General features: G+C 45.6%; 1 protein-coding gene across 1 annotated transcript; it reads left to right on the top strand.

Moving 5' to 3' along the window:
- Positions 1-13,043: 13,043 nt before the first annotated feature.
- LOC109735544 (uncharacterized) lies at positions 13,044-13,869 on the top strand. Its single transcript, XM_020294763.3, has 2 exons — positions 13,044-13,195; positions 13,318-13,869. Exon 2 carries the CDS (start codon positions 13,348-13,350, stop codon positions 13,624-13,626), a length of 279 nt encoding a protein of 92 aa, XP_020150352.1. The 5' UTR covers positions 13,044-13,195; positions 13,318-13,347; the 3' UTR covers positions 13,627-13,869.
- Positions 13,870-17,548: the final 3,679 nt, after the last annotated feature.

Here is a 17,548-nt window from a genome sequence, read left to right as displayed (position 1 = left end):
ATGTCCTAGCGTTTGACACTTCAAGAAAATCTACACAAATCTCATGCTCTCTCAAACTCAATTCAAAAACCAAATATAGATTATATTTAGTTAACTACTGAACTAAACTTTACTCTAAACTACTGCCCTAATTAACATCTAGTTAAACAAACTCAATTCAAAAACTAAACCCTACTGAACTAATTAACATCTACATTATCTACTACTTAACATCTATTATTACCCTAACTAAAAAACATCAACATTATCTACTACTTAACATTAACATCTATTAACTAAAAAGGATGGGTGGGGAGGCTTACAGAGAGGGGAGAGACGGTGGCGGGGAGGTGCTCGGCGACGGAGGTAGGGGCGGCGAGGGCGGGCTCAGGATCGGGACGCGGCGGTCCTGGCGGGCTTAGGGGCGGTGAGGTCGAGGGCGGCCGCGTTGAGGTCGAGGGAGGCGACGGTGAGGTCGGGGGCGGCCCGAGAGGCGGCGGCGGTGAGGCTGGGCGGCCTCGGGCGGCGGCCGTGAGGATGAGCGCGGCGTCGACGCCGGCAGAAGACGGCGGCGAAGTGGGGGTGACGGCGAAGTGGGGGAGACGGCGGCGAAGTGGGGCGAGGGATCGATTTGGGGGAGAAGTGGTGGCCGGGGGGAAACTGTTTTTTAACGGTAGCGCGTTACAGAAAACGCGCTATATAGCGCGCTTCCGGGAACGCGCTACTGCTACGTCTTCATCATTTTTTCCCTTTTTCATTTATTTTTCTTTACATTATATATTTTTCCTTTCTCCTTTTTCTATTTCTTTCATTTTCATTTACTTTTCTATTCGCTTTTCATTTTATTTTCTTTTGGTTAGTAGTAGCGCTTTACGCATAAACGCGTTGCTATAAGTATTTTAGCGGCAGCGCGGTTTTTGGAAGATCGCTACTACTATGTGTAGCCCATTGGCTAAGTGATTGGAATTTTAGTAGTAACGATCGAGTTTTCGGTGAGACGCGCTACTGATATATGTGCATCTGCAGCGCGGCTTATTTTGCACACGCTACTGCTGTTTAACAGTAGCGTGTGTTTTTAACAAGCGCTACTGCTAAAGTTCTGTGTATAACGTTTTCCCTAGTAGTGGTTATGTGCATTCTAACTGTGCAGAAGGCGTGTGTATGCTCATTTTGTTTGTATCCACTTGATATTTCATTTTGATTCAATAAAATCAACCCTTTGCCAAAAAAGAACCACACGACTAGACCAAAACTAAAAAAATAAGAAGCACCAAGTGTAGTGAGGCATTCCTCCACTAACAACGATGAGCGAACTTTTCTCTACCAGTTCAAAAAAAGTCATTGGTAAAGCATTGTAATTAGGAACAACGATCCTCTCTCGTAAGCAGCATTAAATGTTAAACACGTAATAGATCAAAAACAACACACAAGGACATCAACTCTTTCGGATAGATATTAAAGCAAACAAACTAGTTCCTTCCATACAATTCTCAAATTATAGTAACAAAGCTATAATGTTTCACTTGCATACACATACATATGCATTATACAAGTTTATTGATAGATAACAATACACTACCGCCAAAAATCAAACATTGCATAACTAAAACAACATGATATATCACCAAAATCATCTGATTAGGCTGCCATATGAACAAACCATTCCAAGACTGACTTAAAAGGTCATAGGCTTCGAGAAGTAATAGCTCGACAACTGGACCTCGAAGCATATGTGGCCTTTAATAGCCATCAAGGCAGGGTTAGCCGAGCATTACCTCCTGTGTGCAGCATATGCCACCCAGTCAGGCATCACAAAGATGGTGAGAAGGTTCAAACATAATTTTGGTTAAACTTTTAAAAGTCTGGCCACTAATACTTTATGAAATGTTTGGATTTGATATGAAACTTGTAAAAGTTTGACCACTAGTTCAAGTGGGAGATTGTTGGAAATATGCCCTAGAGAAAATAATATTTGTATTATTATATTTCCATATTTATAATTATGGGGTTTATGTTCTATGCTATAATTGCTATGATCTTGGAATTACGATTTAGTGGAAAACTCATATGAACGTGTGGAATGATAAATAATTAAATAAAAGGTTCCTAGTCTTGCCTCTATGCCTAGCTCAAGTGTTGTCGGTGATAACATTTTCTGGATCTTAGGATATCGTTAAGTGTAACGATAGTCTTAAAACAACAATGAGATTATGACGTTAGAAGAACAGTCATATTGAATTGACATAATCTTGTCTGTTATGAATTGAGTTAATATCATTTGTAATCAATTGTAACAACACAGAGTGTTAACGTGTGATTTTGCTCCTTAGACCATGAGAGTATTGTAGTCACTTCTTATCGTACGGTGGGCTTTAGGGTTGCTCAAACGTCACTTGTAACACGGTGATCATAACGACAACTTATGGGCTCATCAGAAAGTTTGACAAGTGGCCAGATAGCTCGAGAGTGGGATTTGCTCCTCCGACGGTGGAGAGATATTCTTAGGGGCCTCTCGGTGTGACGACATCCATCATCGTCTGGCCAGACATAGGAGACTACTTCACGGAGATGTCGGAACACGACAACAAGAAAAGAGAACAAAATCGGTTACGAGGATTTCGGTATAGTGGGCATGTGTTGACTCAGGAGGATACCGATGCATCCCGGGTTTTGTAAAGTACCGCCGAAGCAAAGGGAACGTCACATGATAACCAAAGGTTCACTCGAATATCATTCGTGTGCTCATAGGGATCGATATGGACGTCCACGATCCCGCTAGCGGTCATTGAACGAACGGTTTCGTTCATGTCTATGACTTACCAAACCTACAGGGTTACAAGTTTAAGGCAATCACGATCTACTAAGTGTTAGTAGGACGGGAGTGATGAGAATATATTTATGATTTTTTTCATTAATATTCAGAATAGTTCCGAGAGGATACAGAAGCATTTTGGGGTCACCGGAAAGGTTTCGGTGAATATCGGTCAAGTGGTGGAAGGCAACTTGGGCCACAAAGACTCAAGTGGAGATGGCGCGTCCTTCCCTAAAGGAAGGAGGCCGAATTGGGCCCCAAGAGTGACTCTTTCCCCCTTGGTGGCAGCCCCTCCTCTTCCCTCAAACCTATATATACTAGAGGATTTGTGCCCTTTGGACATACAAGTTTTGGATACTCCTCTAGTTTTTCTACCTCTAAGTTCTAGTTTAGTTGGTCCTAATTGACTAATTAAAGCTAGACTAATCCTCTTGTCCTTATAATTAGAAGCCTTGTATGGTTCTAATCTCCTTGCTCTAATTCTCCGGCAACGATTACCTCTGAACGGCGAAGCGCTGCCGGATCGTGAAGGCTGCACGCTTGCAACCAAGTAGAGAGGTCGTGTTTTCGATCTTCCGTTCGAGGGACTGTTCGTGGGCTGCACCAGGGATCATTCATCAATGATTTGAGGGACTCCGAGTGCGATCTACACCGACACGTTCTTCTTCCGCTGCAACTCGGTGACGGTAACGATCGTGATTACAACCCGTTATGCATCTTCATATTGATCTTGGGTGTGCGCAGGCGCAAAAATTTATGTTTTCTACTACGTTTCCCAACATAAAAATCACATGCTTGGCTCTTTCTCAAGAAAACACTTCCATCATTGAAAATTTCATCAAGTTCTATGATTCACTGGGGCGAAAACTAATGATCGCCATATTCGGAGACTGTGCTGGGTTCCAAAATGTTATCCTTTTGAGACTGGATGGAGTATAAGACATTTATTTGTCTGGGAACAACAACATAGATAAATCTATACAAAGAGCATACATATATAGATCCATCCGTGCTCGTGACTTGAAACAAGCCGCAGAGTTTATGAGGTAGAACTCTCATATACGGATGAACTTCTGACAAAGCTGCTTCAAAACTTCACTATGAGGAAAAAAGGCGATAAGCAATTAATACTAACTGGCAACCAACTATGTATATCTATACCTACTAATAAAGGAAGGTATGTTTGTCCAATTTTTTGATCCATTCACCGCCAAAGGCAATAACCAATTAATAATAACTGGCAACAACCTATCTATATCTATACCAACTAATAAAGCAAGGTATATTTGTCCAATTTTTTCATCCATTCATCGCCGATTTTTTTCTTCTATCCATGGTGGTAATAATTTTTTGTGCACATGTCCGCTATAAAAGAAATAACGTTTGTCCAGAATATTGTACATGGGCTACGAACCAACCCACTTATTATCCTGCCCGCGCAGCTGGGCAAACCTTATTTGCCGCCTTGGGCGACAAGTAGTCAAAACTTCCCACAGGACGCCCAAGACTATGCCGGCCCGTTTTTGTTTTTCCCAGTCTTCTGTTTTTGTTTTTATTTTTCTGTTCCTTTCTCTTTCTTTTTTTCCTTTATTTTTTTTAAATTTCCATGAAAGAAAATTTACACTAAATATCTAGAATTTCAATTTTTGTTCAAATATTCAAAATTCCAAATTTTAATCCTGTTTTAGAAAATGTTTAAAACTTTCAAGTTTTGTTCTCCTTTTGCAATTTGCTAAATATTCAAAGAATGCTGCCATTTGAAAAATATTTTTGTGTTCCAAAATTGTTCAAGATGTTTATAAAAATTACATTTTATAATGTGTTTTCATATATTTAAAAAAACTGTTCCCAGAATAATGTTTGCGTCCAAAAAACATTTTCTAAAGCTGTTCTGAATGTTCAGAAGATGTTCCCATTTTCAAAAGTTGTTCACAAATTCAAAAAAAGTTTGTATTTTTTTAAATGGTTAGTATTTTGAAAAAAATGTTTGTGAATTTCAAAAACTTTTGCTGTTTCTAATTTTGTGTGTATTTTCCAAAAATATACGGAAATTTTTAAAAACTCATTTTTTTAAAAACTGTCCGATAGTTTAAAAATTGTTCACATTTTCAAGAATATTCAGTAATTCATATTTTTTCTGAAAGTTCAACAAAATTAAAATTAAAAAAATGTTTCAAATCTGACGTGATAATAGTTTATTAAGTATTCGCGCTGGCCATTGGTTAGCAACGCGCGTTTGTTCTATGTTGGTTGGCTATAATGAAAGAAATTGGGGGCACATGCCAATAAAAAAGAATATGTTGTTTGACTCAAATTAGAAGGAAAAAATGAGGGCACGTTAGCGCTAAAATAATCAAAGAGAGTAAACCCTAATAAAGAACAAACATTCATGGCTGATTATGCTAATGAATCGGGATTTATGCGCTGCAATTAGTAATCCATTCTGTTAGAGAGAGTGGTCTAAGCAACCGTGTCCCGATGGACGCTGCGCAACCACCAAATGAGGAGGCAGCCACAACCCCGAGATGGAGGCGGGCCCGGAGAGAAAAAAGGCATGGGTGCTTGCCGCCACGCCGATCAACCCACCACTATCATGATTTCACGGTTCAAACATGACCCACCAGAAGACTGCAACCCCTTGCTTTGTCGCCCACCTTTGCGGAGACCTTTTTGGTGGACACGTCAATTATCTTTCCCGTTGCTTCTAATAAAAAAAACTCTCCCGTTACAATGCACGTGCATATGTGCTAGTAAAATTATATGCATGTGAGTGTGGATTTTTTATCCTACCATGTAGCTACACCTTCTATCTATGCCATCCAGCTTTGCATCAAGAATTTGTGCTATCTTTACATTTTTTTGTTTCTTCCCAACAAGACAACATTTGACCTTGAAATTTTGCAGGTCAACGCCACACAAGTACCACTCTGTGAATAAAATGATTTTGATTTTTTGATGCAACAGAAAATTTTCAAATTACAAATCTCGAATGAGTTTTATCATTTTATATATTTCTGTTGTGCCAGAAGAAACCCGGAAAAAAATTCTATGCATGGCAGTATTTGTGTAATGTTGACCTGTAAAGTTTCAAATTCAAATCCGATGTTTTCTTATTTTGGAGAAACAAGTTAAATTCAATGTTTTATTTGGGATAAACAAAAAAGAGAAGTTTGCACACACGTGTTTTGGTGCAAGAATGGATGGTCTAGATAAGAGGTGTAGCTATACATGGCCACACAGCCACAACTTTCTCTATGCATTTGCATATGTGTATATAACCATTGCGGCAGTATTCTTCTATAGTGAATGACAAGTGATACTTACTCTTTGTTGGCCATGAAGTTGTCCCTCCAGTGCATAAGAGTTGTGTAGTAATTGGGCCCAATATTCTCAACATGCTCTATGCTACACCCAGTGCGCGACAAGAGAAGGGAAGGGTTTAATGGAGGTCCATCAATGACCATGAAGTAACCAATCAAGCATCGGTCGATTGATGTAAAACGTACCTAAACCTCGATGGTGTGGTCATGGCAGACATTACACGGGCCAAAGAAGGAAGGCTACCGCCATGGAATATGTCCAGGCTGCTGAATTGTTACTATATGTCATAGGAGTTTTTTCAGTGATTTATACAGGATCAATCAAGTGACAGTGACGTCCGGGTTAAGATTATCAAATTAGCGGCACGTGGGTCCACGACGAACGCGATGATGACCCGCTGGCTGGATGGTCTAGTTGTCTGTTGTTTCTTCAATACAATCAAATTATAAGTTCAATTTGCTTTGTTCTGGATGGAAGAAATTAACTTGGGTTTCAGGTTCTGTACTAACTAACTAGTACTCCCTTTCTAAACTACTCCCTCCGTTTCATAATATAGTGCATATAGAATTTTTAAGAAGTCAAACTTGGAAAACTTTGACCAAGTTTATGTAGAAAACTACCTATATCTACAATACCAAGCATATACAATATGAAATTTAACTCAAGATGTATTTGGTATTCTAAATGAATATATTTTTCTCTCTAAACATGGTCAAAGTTAGTTTGGCTCTGAAAAAATCTATATGCACTACATTTTAAAATGGAGGGAGTAATATAAGACCGCTTAGATAACTAAAGTAATGATCTAAATAGTCTTCTATACCCCTATATAGTGTGTGCATAACTTTGAAAAGATGGTCGTTGGATGAAACCAATCCGACGGTGCAGAGATGGCAAATCAGAGCACTACTGGCCGTTGGATATCATCTACATTCCACTAGATTTTGCCACATGTACAATCTAGAAGACTCCATGGTTGAACTTAAGCATAATGCACAAACCTCAAAACACAAGCACTTCTCCTATCTTCCGTATCATAATTGCCCAATATTTTTGCTAGATGAATTGCCATTATTTGTTTTTACTTTATGCTTTACAACGCACAATTCCATAAATCTTAAAATAGATTAGCTATTTTATAAAAACTAATTGATTTCTGTAGAAAGGTGTAGGATGCAACTCGTTGTATTCCATGGAGTAGGTTACAATATATACACATGATGTCTTGCATGATAAGGAAACTAATCCTACCATATCTCTAGGAGTCAACTATACGAGGCTAGAGAAGATAGGAATAGCAATACAAGATATGTCACGTTCAACACCCCCCCCCCCCCCCCCCCCGCAGTCGAAGCATCGGCGTCGGTGATGCAAAGACTGCAACGAAACTCCTGGAATGCAGCGGTTGGAAGCCCCTTGGTCATAATGTAGGCAAACTGTTGGGTGGTCGGTACATGAAGAACACGAAGCTGACCCAACTGTACCTTCTCGCGGACGAAGTGAACATCAAGTTCAATATGCTTGGTGGGCTTGTGCTGCACCGGATTGGCCGCGAGATAGGTGGTCGGAACATTATCACAAAAAACCACCGTATAGCTTTCGGGATTGGAACCCGAAGTTCACCAAGTAACTAAGGGGGGCCAACATGTCTCGGCAACAACATTGGCGACGGCACGGTACTCGGCCTCCGCACTCGAGCGGGAGACGGTGGGCTGCCGCTTAGAGGACCAAGGGATGAGAGAGTCACCGAAGAAGACACAATATCCTGACGTGGATCGTCGAGTGTCAGGACAACCGGCCCAATCCGCATCAGTGTAAGCAAGCAGCTCGGTGGAGGCGGAGGCGCGAAGATGAAGTCCAAAGGTCGGTGTGCCGCGAATGTACCGAAGAATGCGCTTGACCAGAGACCAGTGAACATCACGGGGCGAGTGCATATGCAAGCAAACTTGCTGCACCGCAAACTGAATGTCTGGTCTGGTGAACGTGAGGTACTGAAGAGCACCAACAATACTGCGGTAGAGAGCGGCATCAGTGGCAGGCTGCCCAGCAGTAGCAGAGAGCTTCGGCTTGGCCTCGGCAGGAGTGGCAGCAGGCTTGCAGTCGGTCATACCAGCATGATCCAGGAGATCAAGAGCATACTGTCCTTGTTGAACAAAAAATCCGGAAGCATCACGTTGCACATTAATGCCGAGGAAGAAGTGTAATGCGCCCAAGTCCTTTAGCCGAAACTCAGAACCAAGACGACCGATGATGTCGCGAAGGAGATCCGCGCGAGAGGCGGTGATGACAATATCGTCAACATACAAGAGAAGCATGGCGACATGATCAGCTCGATGAAGCACAAATAGCGACGTGTCTGAGGTGGTGCTGCGAAACCCAAGGCAGTAAGGAATGCTGCAATGCGTTGATACCAAGCATGAGGCACCTGTTTCAGACCATATAGAGACCGTGAGAGCAAGCAGAGATCATCAGGCCGAGTGGGATCAACAAAACCGGTAGGCTGCTGACAGAGAACATGCTCCTGGAGATGACCATAAAGAAAAGCGTTGTTGATGTCGAGCTGATGAACAGGCCAATGACGAGATGCACCGAGCTGAAGAACAACACGAATCGTGGCGGTTTTGACGACCGGGGAGAAGGTCTCCGAGAAATCAACACCGGCACGTTGTGCAAAGCCGCGAACAACCCAACGAGCCTTGTACCTGTCCAAAGAGCCATCCGGAAGAAACTTATGCCGAAATACCCACTTGCCAGTGATGATGTTAGCACCAGGAGGACGAGGGACCAACGTCCAAGTCCGGTTGGCGACGAGAGCATCATACTCAGAACGCATAGCTGCGAGCCAATGCGGATCACTCAACGCAGAGCGCACCGAGCGCGGTACGGGAGACATGACCGTGACACTGAGATTATGATAGCGAGGGTTCGGTTGCCGGATCCCGTCTTTGGCGCGCGTCACCATAGAGTGATGAGGTGGCGGAGGCGGGGGCCGAGCCCGACGTCGAGGAGGAGCCGCAACCTCGGGCGAGGGCGGGGCCGCGGTGGCAACCGCGGGTGACGAGGCGGCGGTCGAGGTCGGAGACGAGACCGCCGATGACGGTGTCGTGACCGCGGCCGAGGCCGCGGATGGCGAGAGCGGCGAGAAGGCCGCGGACGGGTCCGCGGGTGGAACCGCGAGGGAGGCCGCAGGCGACGGCAACAGAGCCGCGGGCAAGGCCGCCGGTGGCGAGGGGGACACGTCGGCGGGCGTAGCCACAACCAGCATCGGGGCGGGCAGAACAGCAGCCAACGTGGGAGAGGCGGCCGAGGACCCAGCCGAAAGACCTCCGGAGGCCGACGAGGGAGAGGCCAGCGGGCCAGCAGGTGTTGGTGCTGACGCCTGCCGAGGCGAGGCCGGCTCCGCCTGAGCCGGCGAGGAAGGTCCCACCGAGAGACCTGAAGGGCCCGCTGAAGGGGGATGCGGGCGCGGCGAGGGGAGCGCAAGGGCTCCCCGAGGCCGCCGGGTGGGAGCGTCCGAGGACGGGGCTGCCGTCGGCGAAACCTGCTGAAAGGGAAAAACAACTTCATTAAAGTAAACATGCCGCGAGACGAACACATGTCGAGAGACCGGGTCGAAGCAGCGAAAGCCTTTGGTGTTGGGTTGATAGCCAAGGAAGACACAAGCGAGAGACCGCGGTGCAAGTTTATGTGGCGCGGTAGTGGTGATATTGGGATAGCACAAGCAACCAAAGACGTGAAGATCGTCATAGGATGGAGGAGACCCGAACAGAAGATGATGAGGGGTATAGCTCCACCGTGGTTTGCAAGGCCGGATGTTGAGAAGGAGAGTGGCGGTGGCGAGAGCATTTGGCCAAAAGCGAACGGGCATGTGTGCATGAAAGAGCAAAGCACGAACACTCTCATTGAGGGTGCGGAGAACACGTTCGGCACGACCGTTTTGTTGTGATGTGTATGGACAGGTAAGGCGAAAGATAGTGCCATGAATGGAGAGAAGATGTCGAATGGCGAGGTTATCAAATTCTTTTCCGTTATCTGTTTGAAGATGAGCAATGGTGCGATGAAAGTGCGTGTTGACGTAGGCATAAAAAGAATGAAGAGTGGAGGCGACGTCGGATTTGCGGCGTAACGGAAAAGTCCAAGTGACGTGAGAAAAATCATCTAAAATCACAAGGTAATATGATAAACCCGAATTACTAGGCACTGGAGATGTCCAAACATCACAATGAATAACATCAAAGGGAGAAGTAGCAATTGATGAAGATGAAAAAAACGGTAGGCGAACGTGTTTTCCTATGCGGCAAGCATGACAAGTGTGAGCCGCTGATTTATTACATGAAAAGGGAAAAGTGCTCAAAATTTTATGAAGAGCGTCGGCGCCGGGATGACCAAGACGAGCGTGCCAAGGTGAAACATCGGCATGAAGTGCAACCGGGCCGCCGCGCGTAGAAGCACCGCATGGGTAGAGATCATCGGGAGAGTCACATCGGTGCAGAACCCTCCGGGAGCGAGCATCCTTAACAGAAAAACCGAGAGCGTCAAACTCAACAGTGACAGGATTTTCACGAGTAAGAGTACGAACAGAACATAGGTTTTTAATTAAGGATGGTGAAACGAGCACATTATTGAGTGTTAAAGAAGAAGAAGGTAACGGAAGGGAGGATGAACCATGATGGGTGATGGGGAGAGAGCTCCCATCGCCAACCATGATGCGAGAGGAGAAGGGATAGGGGGAGGCACGAGATAGGATACCGGGGTTAGAGGCCATGTGAGCAGCGGCGCCGGTGTCCATGTACCAATCGCCGCCTCCGTTGTAGGTGCTCGGCGAGGGTGCAGCATGGAGAGCAGAGAGGAGCGCCGGGTCATAGACAGGAGGGGCGCCGCCATATGAACCGTAGCCCAGAGGGCCTCCATACGCCGAGGGGCCGCCGTAGGCCGCAGCGGTGCCGTATGCTGCGGGAACCAGTGTGGTCAGCACCGCTTGAGGAGGAGTCGGCCGTGGTCCGAGAATACCCGGAGCCGGTGGACGGGGAACGGGCATAGAGTAGGCATGCACGACACCCGTCCAAGGGTTGTACCCCGAGAGCCAAGGCGGAGGAGGAGAGCCGCCGCGGGCGCGGGGGGCGCGGCTTCGTGTTGGAGTTGCGGCCGCGGCCCCAGCGACCCTTCTGCTTGCGGCCACCGGAGGGCGCGGGTGCGCGCGGCCCCGGCAGGGTTGGGGAAGCACCGTGGCTGGCGGCGAGGCCGACGTGAAGGGCGGCGTGGGTCGCCTGCCGGGCGGAGTGGCGGAGGCGCTTCTCCTCCATACGAAGGTACGTGACCGCCTTCGTGTACGTCGGCGTGACGAGGGAGAGGTTGGCGGCGGTCTGGCCGAGGTCGGGGTGGAGGCCCCGAAGGAGGTTGGTGAGGAGGACGGAGTCTTCGATGTTCATGCCGACGTCGCGCAGCTCGTCGGCGAGAACCTTCAGCCGCGTGCAGTACTCATCGATCGAAAGAACGTTTTGCTGCATAGTGAAGAATTCCCCTTGGAGGAAGACACGGCGTTGGAGCTGATTGTCGAGGAAGAGATCGCACAGCCGTGTCCACATGGCGTACGCCGAGGGGTCACGGGAGTTCACCATGTTGAAGAGGCCTGGAGAGATGGTGAGGAAGAACCACTTGACGATGCAGGCGTCCACGGCAAGCCACTCGTCGTCGTCCTTCATGTCGCGGAAGTCGACGCTCCCATCAACGTGCTCGATGAGACGGTAGGAGCGGAACAAAAGCGCGAAGTAGGTGCGCCATGCGTTGTAGGACGGCAAGTCGAGGTCGAGGATGACGGGCACATGATCCTTGATGTGGAGCTCATTGAGGCGATCCGAGGTGAACATGGCACCGGCAAAGGAGCCGGCGTCGGAGGGGTCGGCCTTGGAGCGAGACATGGTGGGGGAGGAGCGTGGCGCGGTTAGGGTTTTGGGAGGTGGTGGAGGGAGAAGATGGCAGCGGCGTAAGGCGGTGGCTACGTGGGAGGGGGGAGGGTGGCGGCTGCGAGGAGGTGGCAGCGGTGAATTAGGGTTTGGGAGGGGTGCGGCGGCGGCTACGGGAGAGTAGCGGCGGGGGGGGGGGGGGGGGGGGGGGGGGGGGGGTTGGGTGAGTTGCGGGGGCTGCGGCTGCGGGAGAGCGGGTGCGGCGGCGGCCTAGGGTTGAGGAAGCGCGGCGGTGGCTACAGGAAGGTGCGGCAGCGGCGGCGCGGGGCGGAAGCAATGGAGATCGTAGGGTAAACTGATACCATGTAGAAAGGTGTAGGATGCAACTCATTGTATTCCATGGAGTAGGTTACAATATATACACAGGATGTCTTGCGTGACAGGGAAACTAATCCTACCATATCTCTAGGAGTCAACTATACAAGGCTAGAGAAGATAGGAATAGCAATACAAGATATGTCATGTTCAATAATTTTGAATGAGGTGAACTATAGAAATTAAACGAACATCTACATCATGCATATATGACTCAAAGCTTACATGCTATAGTGTGGTATTTATTCATAATTTGATTTATATTAGTAAAAACGGAGCGAAAAACCCACTCAAACTGTAATCAGTGCGTGCTGTGGACGAATAGAAAAGTTGCATGTTACTAGTGTTGTACTCCGATTATAATGAATTGTTATTCAAAGTTCTGAAGCTGTGTATTCAGGAAGGAAGCAACTTAGTAGGTTTCAGGTTCTGAAGTTGCCGCTAACTAAAGCAGAGCAAGAGAATACAAGATATTTTTTAGGGTAGCAACGAATTCCATGTCGATCATCAGTGTACAGAATCAGGTGCTGCTTGCAGGAAGGTAGTGGACATGCGCGCGACAAGTATATGGATAGATATAGGTGCCTCGCACCGAACCATACGCCTGGCATCTTCTTCTTTTTGTGTGAATGATGGCCATAACCCTTATTCTATCTGTCGTGGCAGCATGAAACTTAATTGGCTCAAAGAAAAAGGCTAAATAGCCCAGAATAGATGGATATATAGATCGTATACAAAATAAGCCACACTTCCACCAGCAAGCTAGTTGCTCTAGCAAAGGAATAAGGAAGAAGATCCATCTCAGGTGCTTGCTTAGTTTCACTAGCAGACTGCTCTACCTTCTCCTCTAGAACAGATGACCTCGATTTTAGTTCAAGGAAACTCTCTATAGATTACCAGAGAGGACTAATTTTATTATGCGTGCAGGTTTTCAGGTGTAGCTCCAGCCAGCAAACCATGCAACCCATGGAGGGGATTCTGGTTGCTTTGGCATCCTACGGCGCCACCATGCTCGCCGAGATGGCCAAAGATAAGGTGGCCATGCTGACCAGGGTCTCCGGCGAGATCGACGACCTTGAAGTCAAGCTCAGGGACCTCAAGAAGTTCCTTGCCGATGCTAATAGGAGGAACATCACCGACGAGAGCATGCGGGCGTGGGTGGAGGAACTGAAGCGTGCCGTGCACGACGACGTCACTGACATCCTCGACCGGTGTCGGCTCAAGGTCACGGAGTAGGATCCATCCAAGGGCATGCTCTTTTGCACGAGGAATCCCCTCCACGCATCATCAAATTTATAGAAAGTGAAGCACTCTTTGTTAGGCGGTGTAATAATGTGGGGACTTGGTAATGTGGATCCTACTCGTACAGTGCACAAGCGTAACTAACTTGGAAATGCGAACTCGAAACAAAAAACTCCTCCCTCCATTTATGTAAGGAATAAAAACCGTGATGCAGAAATGTACATACGGTTCAGCATTTGGACGCCCGGTTCAAGAGGTAAACTGTTTAAAAAAAAACAAACGTAGGAAAATGCTCCTAGATTACGATAAGTCACACTCAGTACGAGAGAAGGTGGGGAGTGACCTTTGCAAAGGGTACCCCTTAATTAGTGATTTCGGCACTTCTGGCCTTAGCACACGCACAACCAACTCGACTAGCACCTCTACTCAGCTGTAGCCCACCGTTGCGTCCACGTCCCTCTGTACCTCTGCCTTGCTCGAGAGTGCCTAAGTTAAGGTCTCATTGAAGGAGCGCCCTCCCAGGCAGAAGTAATGGGGCGCCCAACTTTTAGGTTAGCCAATTTTTTTATGTTTCTTCACTCTTTTTTTTGCTTGACTTTTGTTTATATTTCAATTATATTTTCAATACATGTATTCCAAAATTTAATTTACTTAAAAAATTAAAGTAAATAATTTGAAAAAAAATCATGCTGGCTAATTTTTTGTTAGCATAACTTAAAAATGTTAATAAAGCTATGCTAATTAAAAGATTATGGGACCGATCGATCGAATCGGTCTGTAAGCTGCCGGGCGCGGCTATACCTCACTTCAGCCGAGTTGGATCCAGCCTCGCCTGAAGGACAGCCATACTGGGCCGGCCCAGCTCGCCTGAGGCCACAGCCTCGTTTTTTCTGTTTCTTTTATGTTTTTATTCTTTTTACTTTTCTTTTGTTTTCATATTTTTGTTTTCCAATTTTCTTTTTTACTTTCAAATATTCTAAATAATTATATTACAAAAGACTGTGATATTTGGCACATGTGTGCCATATAAGCAAAACTGTCATACCTCTACTTCTTTAACTTTAAAGTACCACACGATCCCCTTCCTTTGACCCCGCCTTCTCCCGAACGACCCCGCAAGCTCGCCCGAGAAACCTGCTTCTCCCGTACATCTCGCGCGCCCACTCCCGAGAAAACTGCCACTTCTTCACGTCTACCACATGATAAAAAAATATTGCACATGTGGGATTCGAACCCACACCTCCTTGGCACCAAAGCGCGCCACCACAACCAACTCACCCTTAGGTAATTGTTGCTCAAACTAAAGAAACTAATCGTTTTGACCCCTTTTTTTTACAATTTTGTTACTACAAAAAGTACAGAAAATTACCACGATTTCCCCTCAGGACAAAGTTACCATGGTATTTGCATGCCAGTTATCAGGCCTGTGATGCGTAAGTTACCGTGCTATTTACATAGAACTTACCAGGTACTATGTTTCAACAACTACACCCCTTTCAAAGTTACCATTGTGTTTTGTACACAAGTTATAAGGTCTTCGATGTGTAAAATACCGTGGTACTTACACATAAGTTATCAGGGTATGTGTACATCAACCTCGCCCCTGGTCAAAGTTACCATGGGGGATTGTACATGAGTTACCGGGTCTACAGTTCGTATATTATCATGATACTTATACCTAAAAACCTGGGTGTGTTTCGATAACTTTTTCCATAGGTCAAAAATTACTACGATGTTTTTGCGTAACTTATCACACCTATAGCGGGTCAAAGTGGGCCGTTTTTCGGGCCAACCCACGAGCACGTGTGCCCCTCATGACACTAAACATTATGTGGCTTTTCAGTGGCACACCATGTGTTGTGTTCATCTAAGAGGTCCGGCGAGGCGAGTGTATGTTTTTAACAACTTGTTTTCCTTTGGTAAAAAGTTACCATCATGTTTATATTGTAAGTTATCGGTTACGCGGTGCTTATATTATCACGTTATTCACACAAAAATTATCGGGGGTGTTTTGAACAACTTTTTCCTGGGACAAATAGTTATCATGGTGATTCTAGGTAACCTATCAAGCCCGCAGTGCTTAAAATATCATGCTATTTACACAAAATTTATCAGGGGTATGTTTCAACAAAATCCCCCCCCCCCACGGGTCAAAAACTTATCATGGTGTTTAGTTATCGCAGTGCATATGTTTTCATGCTATTTACACATAAAATACCAGGGGAGGGAGGTATAGTACCGTGCTATTTACACAGAAGATACCGGAGTATCTTTTTTTAAAAAAATCTTCCCTATGGTCAAAGTTACCATGGTGTTTCTACCTCAGTTATCAGATGTGCGCTGTGTATATTACCATCTATTTACACATAAATTATCAGGTATCTTTTCACATTTTTCTTCCCCAATGGTTAAAGTTACCATGATTTTGTATCTAAATTGTCAGGTCTATGGCGTGAATATTATCGTGCTATTTACAGAAATTACCGGGGGCCGGGGTTCAACAAATTTCTTCCCAATGATCAAAGTTACCACGATGCTTTCACCAAAGTTATCACGCCTTCAGTGCTTATGACCATGCTACTTGCACATAGGGTGTGTTTGGTTTGAGAATGAAGTGGGACGGAATATCATGGTTCCATTCCACTAGAATGGGTCGGTCCCGTTCTTGTGTTTGGTAAGAACATTTTTGAGGAATGGAATGGTTACGTTCTGATGTTTAGTTTGAAAGATGGAACAGAATGGGATTGTTCATCTCACTGAATTGGATTCTCATAGAAAACTAAATTGAATGTAGACTAAACCCTTGATTGCAGTGATTCAGAGAACAGTGGTACATGACGCTGCAGTACAGAGGTATACAGGCTCCATCAAACTGTGTACATCACAACATCAGGCTGAATATCCCCGTCAGACATTTCTTCGAACACCTTGCCTCCGCTTTGCAACCTTGCTCGCTGCATCTTTAGACTGTGAGTCTCCTCAACTGGTTACCACTAGCAGTAGCTAATTGTCAGCAAACAAGGTCCAATTTTATCAACAGTCCGTACTTGGTAGGGAACATTACCGTGTAAATTGTTGATCCTTTTGGAGCAGAACGACTCACTGGAGCATGCTTGTGCTGAATGAGACTGGAGGAAGGGAAGGAAGAAACGGGAGGTGCGGTGGCAGTCCGCGTCGGGCTAGTAGTGGAGGAGACGCGAACAGGGCGGCAGCGCACACAGGCGAGCACCGGCGGAGCTCGCATGACGCTGTGGTAGGACGATGAGGAGGTGTCCGAGTCGTGCGGCGTGGCACGGAGCCCGACACCTTGCGCAGCAGCAGCGACGCCATGGCTTGCCGTCGGACGGGCGGCGGCGGCAGGCCGGCGACCACTATATGTGAGCCGCGATGCGGCATCGCCTCAAGGAGAGGACGAGCGCGGGGAAGGAGTGGAAGAACCGAAAAAAGTGGATCATGCTGCGATGCCGATCGAAGGGACACCGAGTGGTGTGGCAGTTTTGCAATCGGGCACAGGGTTGCCAAATACATATTTCGATTACAAAAGCACTTTACATAAAACAATTTAAAAGAAATTAACCAAGCATATGAAAAATGTACATAGAGAAAATGTTTCTCATGTATACAAACAATATACAAGTGTGAAAAAGTTGATCATGTATTTAAAAAATGTTAATATTCAAGCATTTGAAAAAAAAGTAATAGAAAAATGTTAATCAAATATTTGAAAATTTTAAATATGTATAAAAATGTTAGACATGTATTAAAAAATATTGAAGTTGTATTCTAAAAAAGTTAATCAAACATTTGAAAAAATGTTTAATGTGTATAGAAAAAATGTTAACCATGTATTAAAAAATATATTAATTTAAACAATGTTAATCAAGCATTTGGAAAATATATTAGATATATAGCCAAA

This window comes from Aegilops tauschii, chromosome 2 (genome assembly GCF_002575655.3).
Source record: "Aegilops tauschii subsp. strangulata cultivar AL8/78 chromosome 2, Aet v6.0, whole genome shotgun sequence".
NCBI classification, from domain to species: Eukaryota; Viridiplantae; Streptophyta; class Magnoliopsida; order Poales; family Poaceae; genus Aegilops; species Aegilops tauschii.
This window is presented reverse-complemented; position numbering and strand designations above follow the sequence as displayed.

Excerpts from the sequence above, each read along its gene's own strand:
- LOC109735544 (XM_020294763.3), top strand. The coding sequence starts at position 13,348 with ATGCAACCCATGGAGGGGATTCTGGTTGCTTTGGCATCCTACGGCGCC.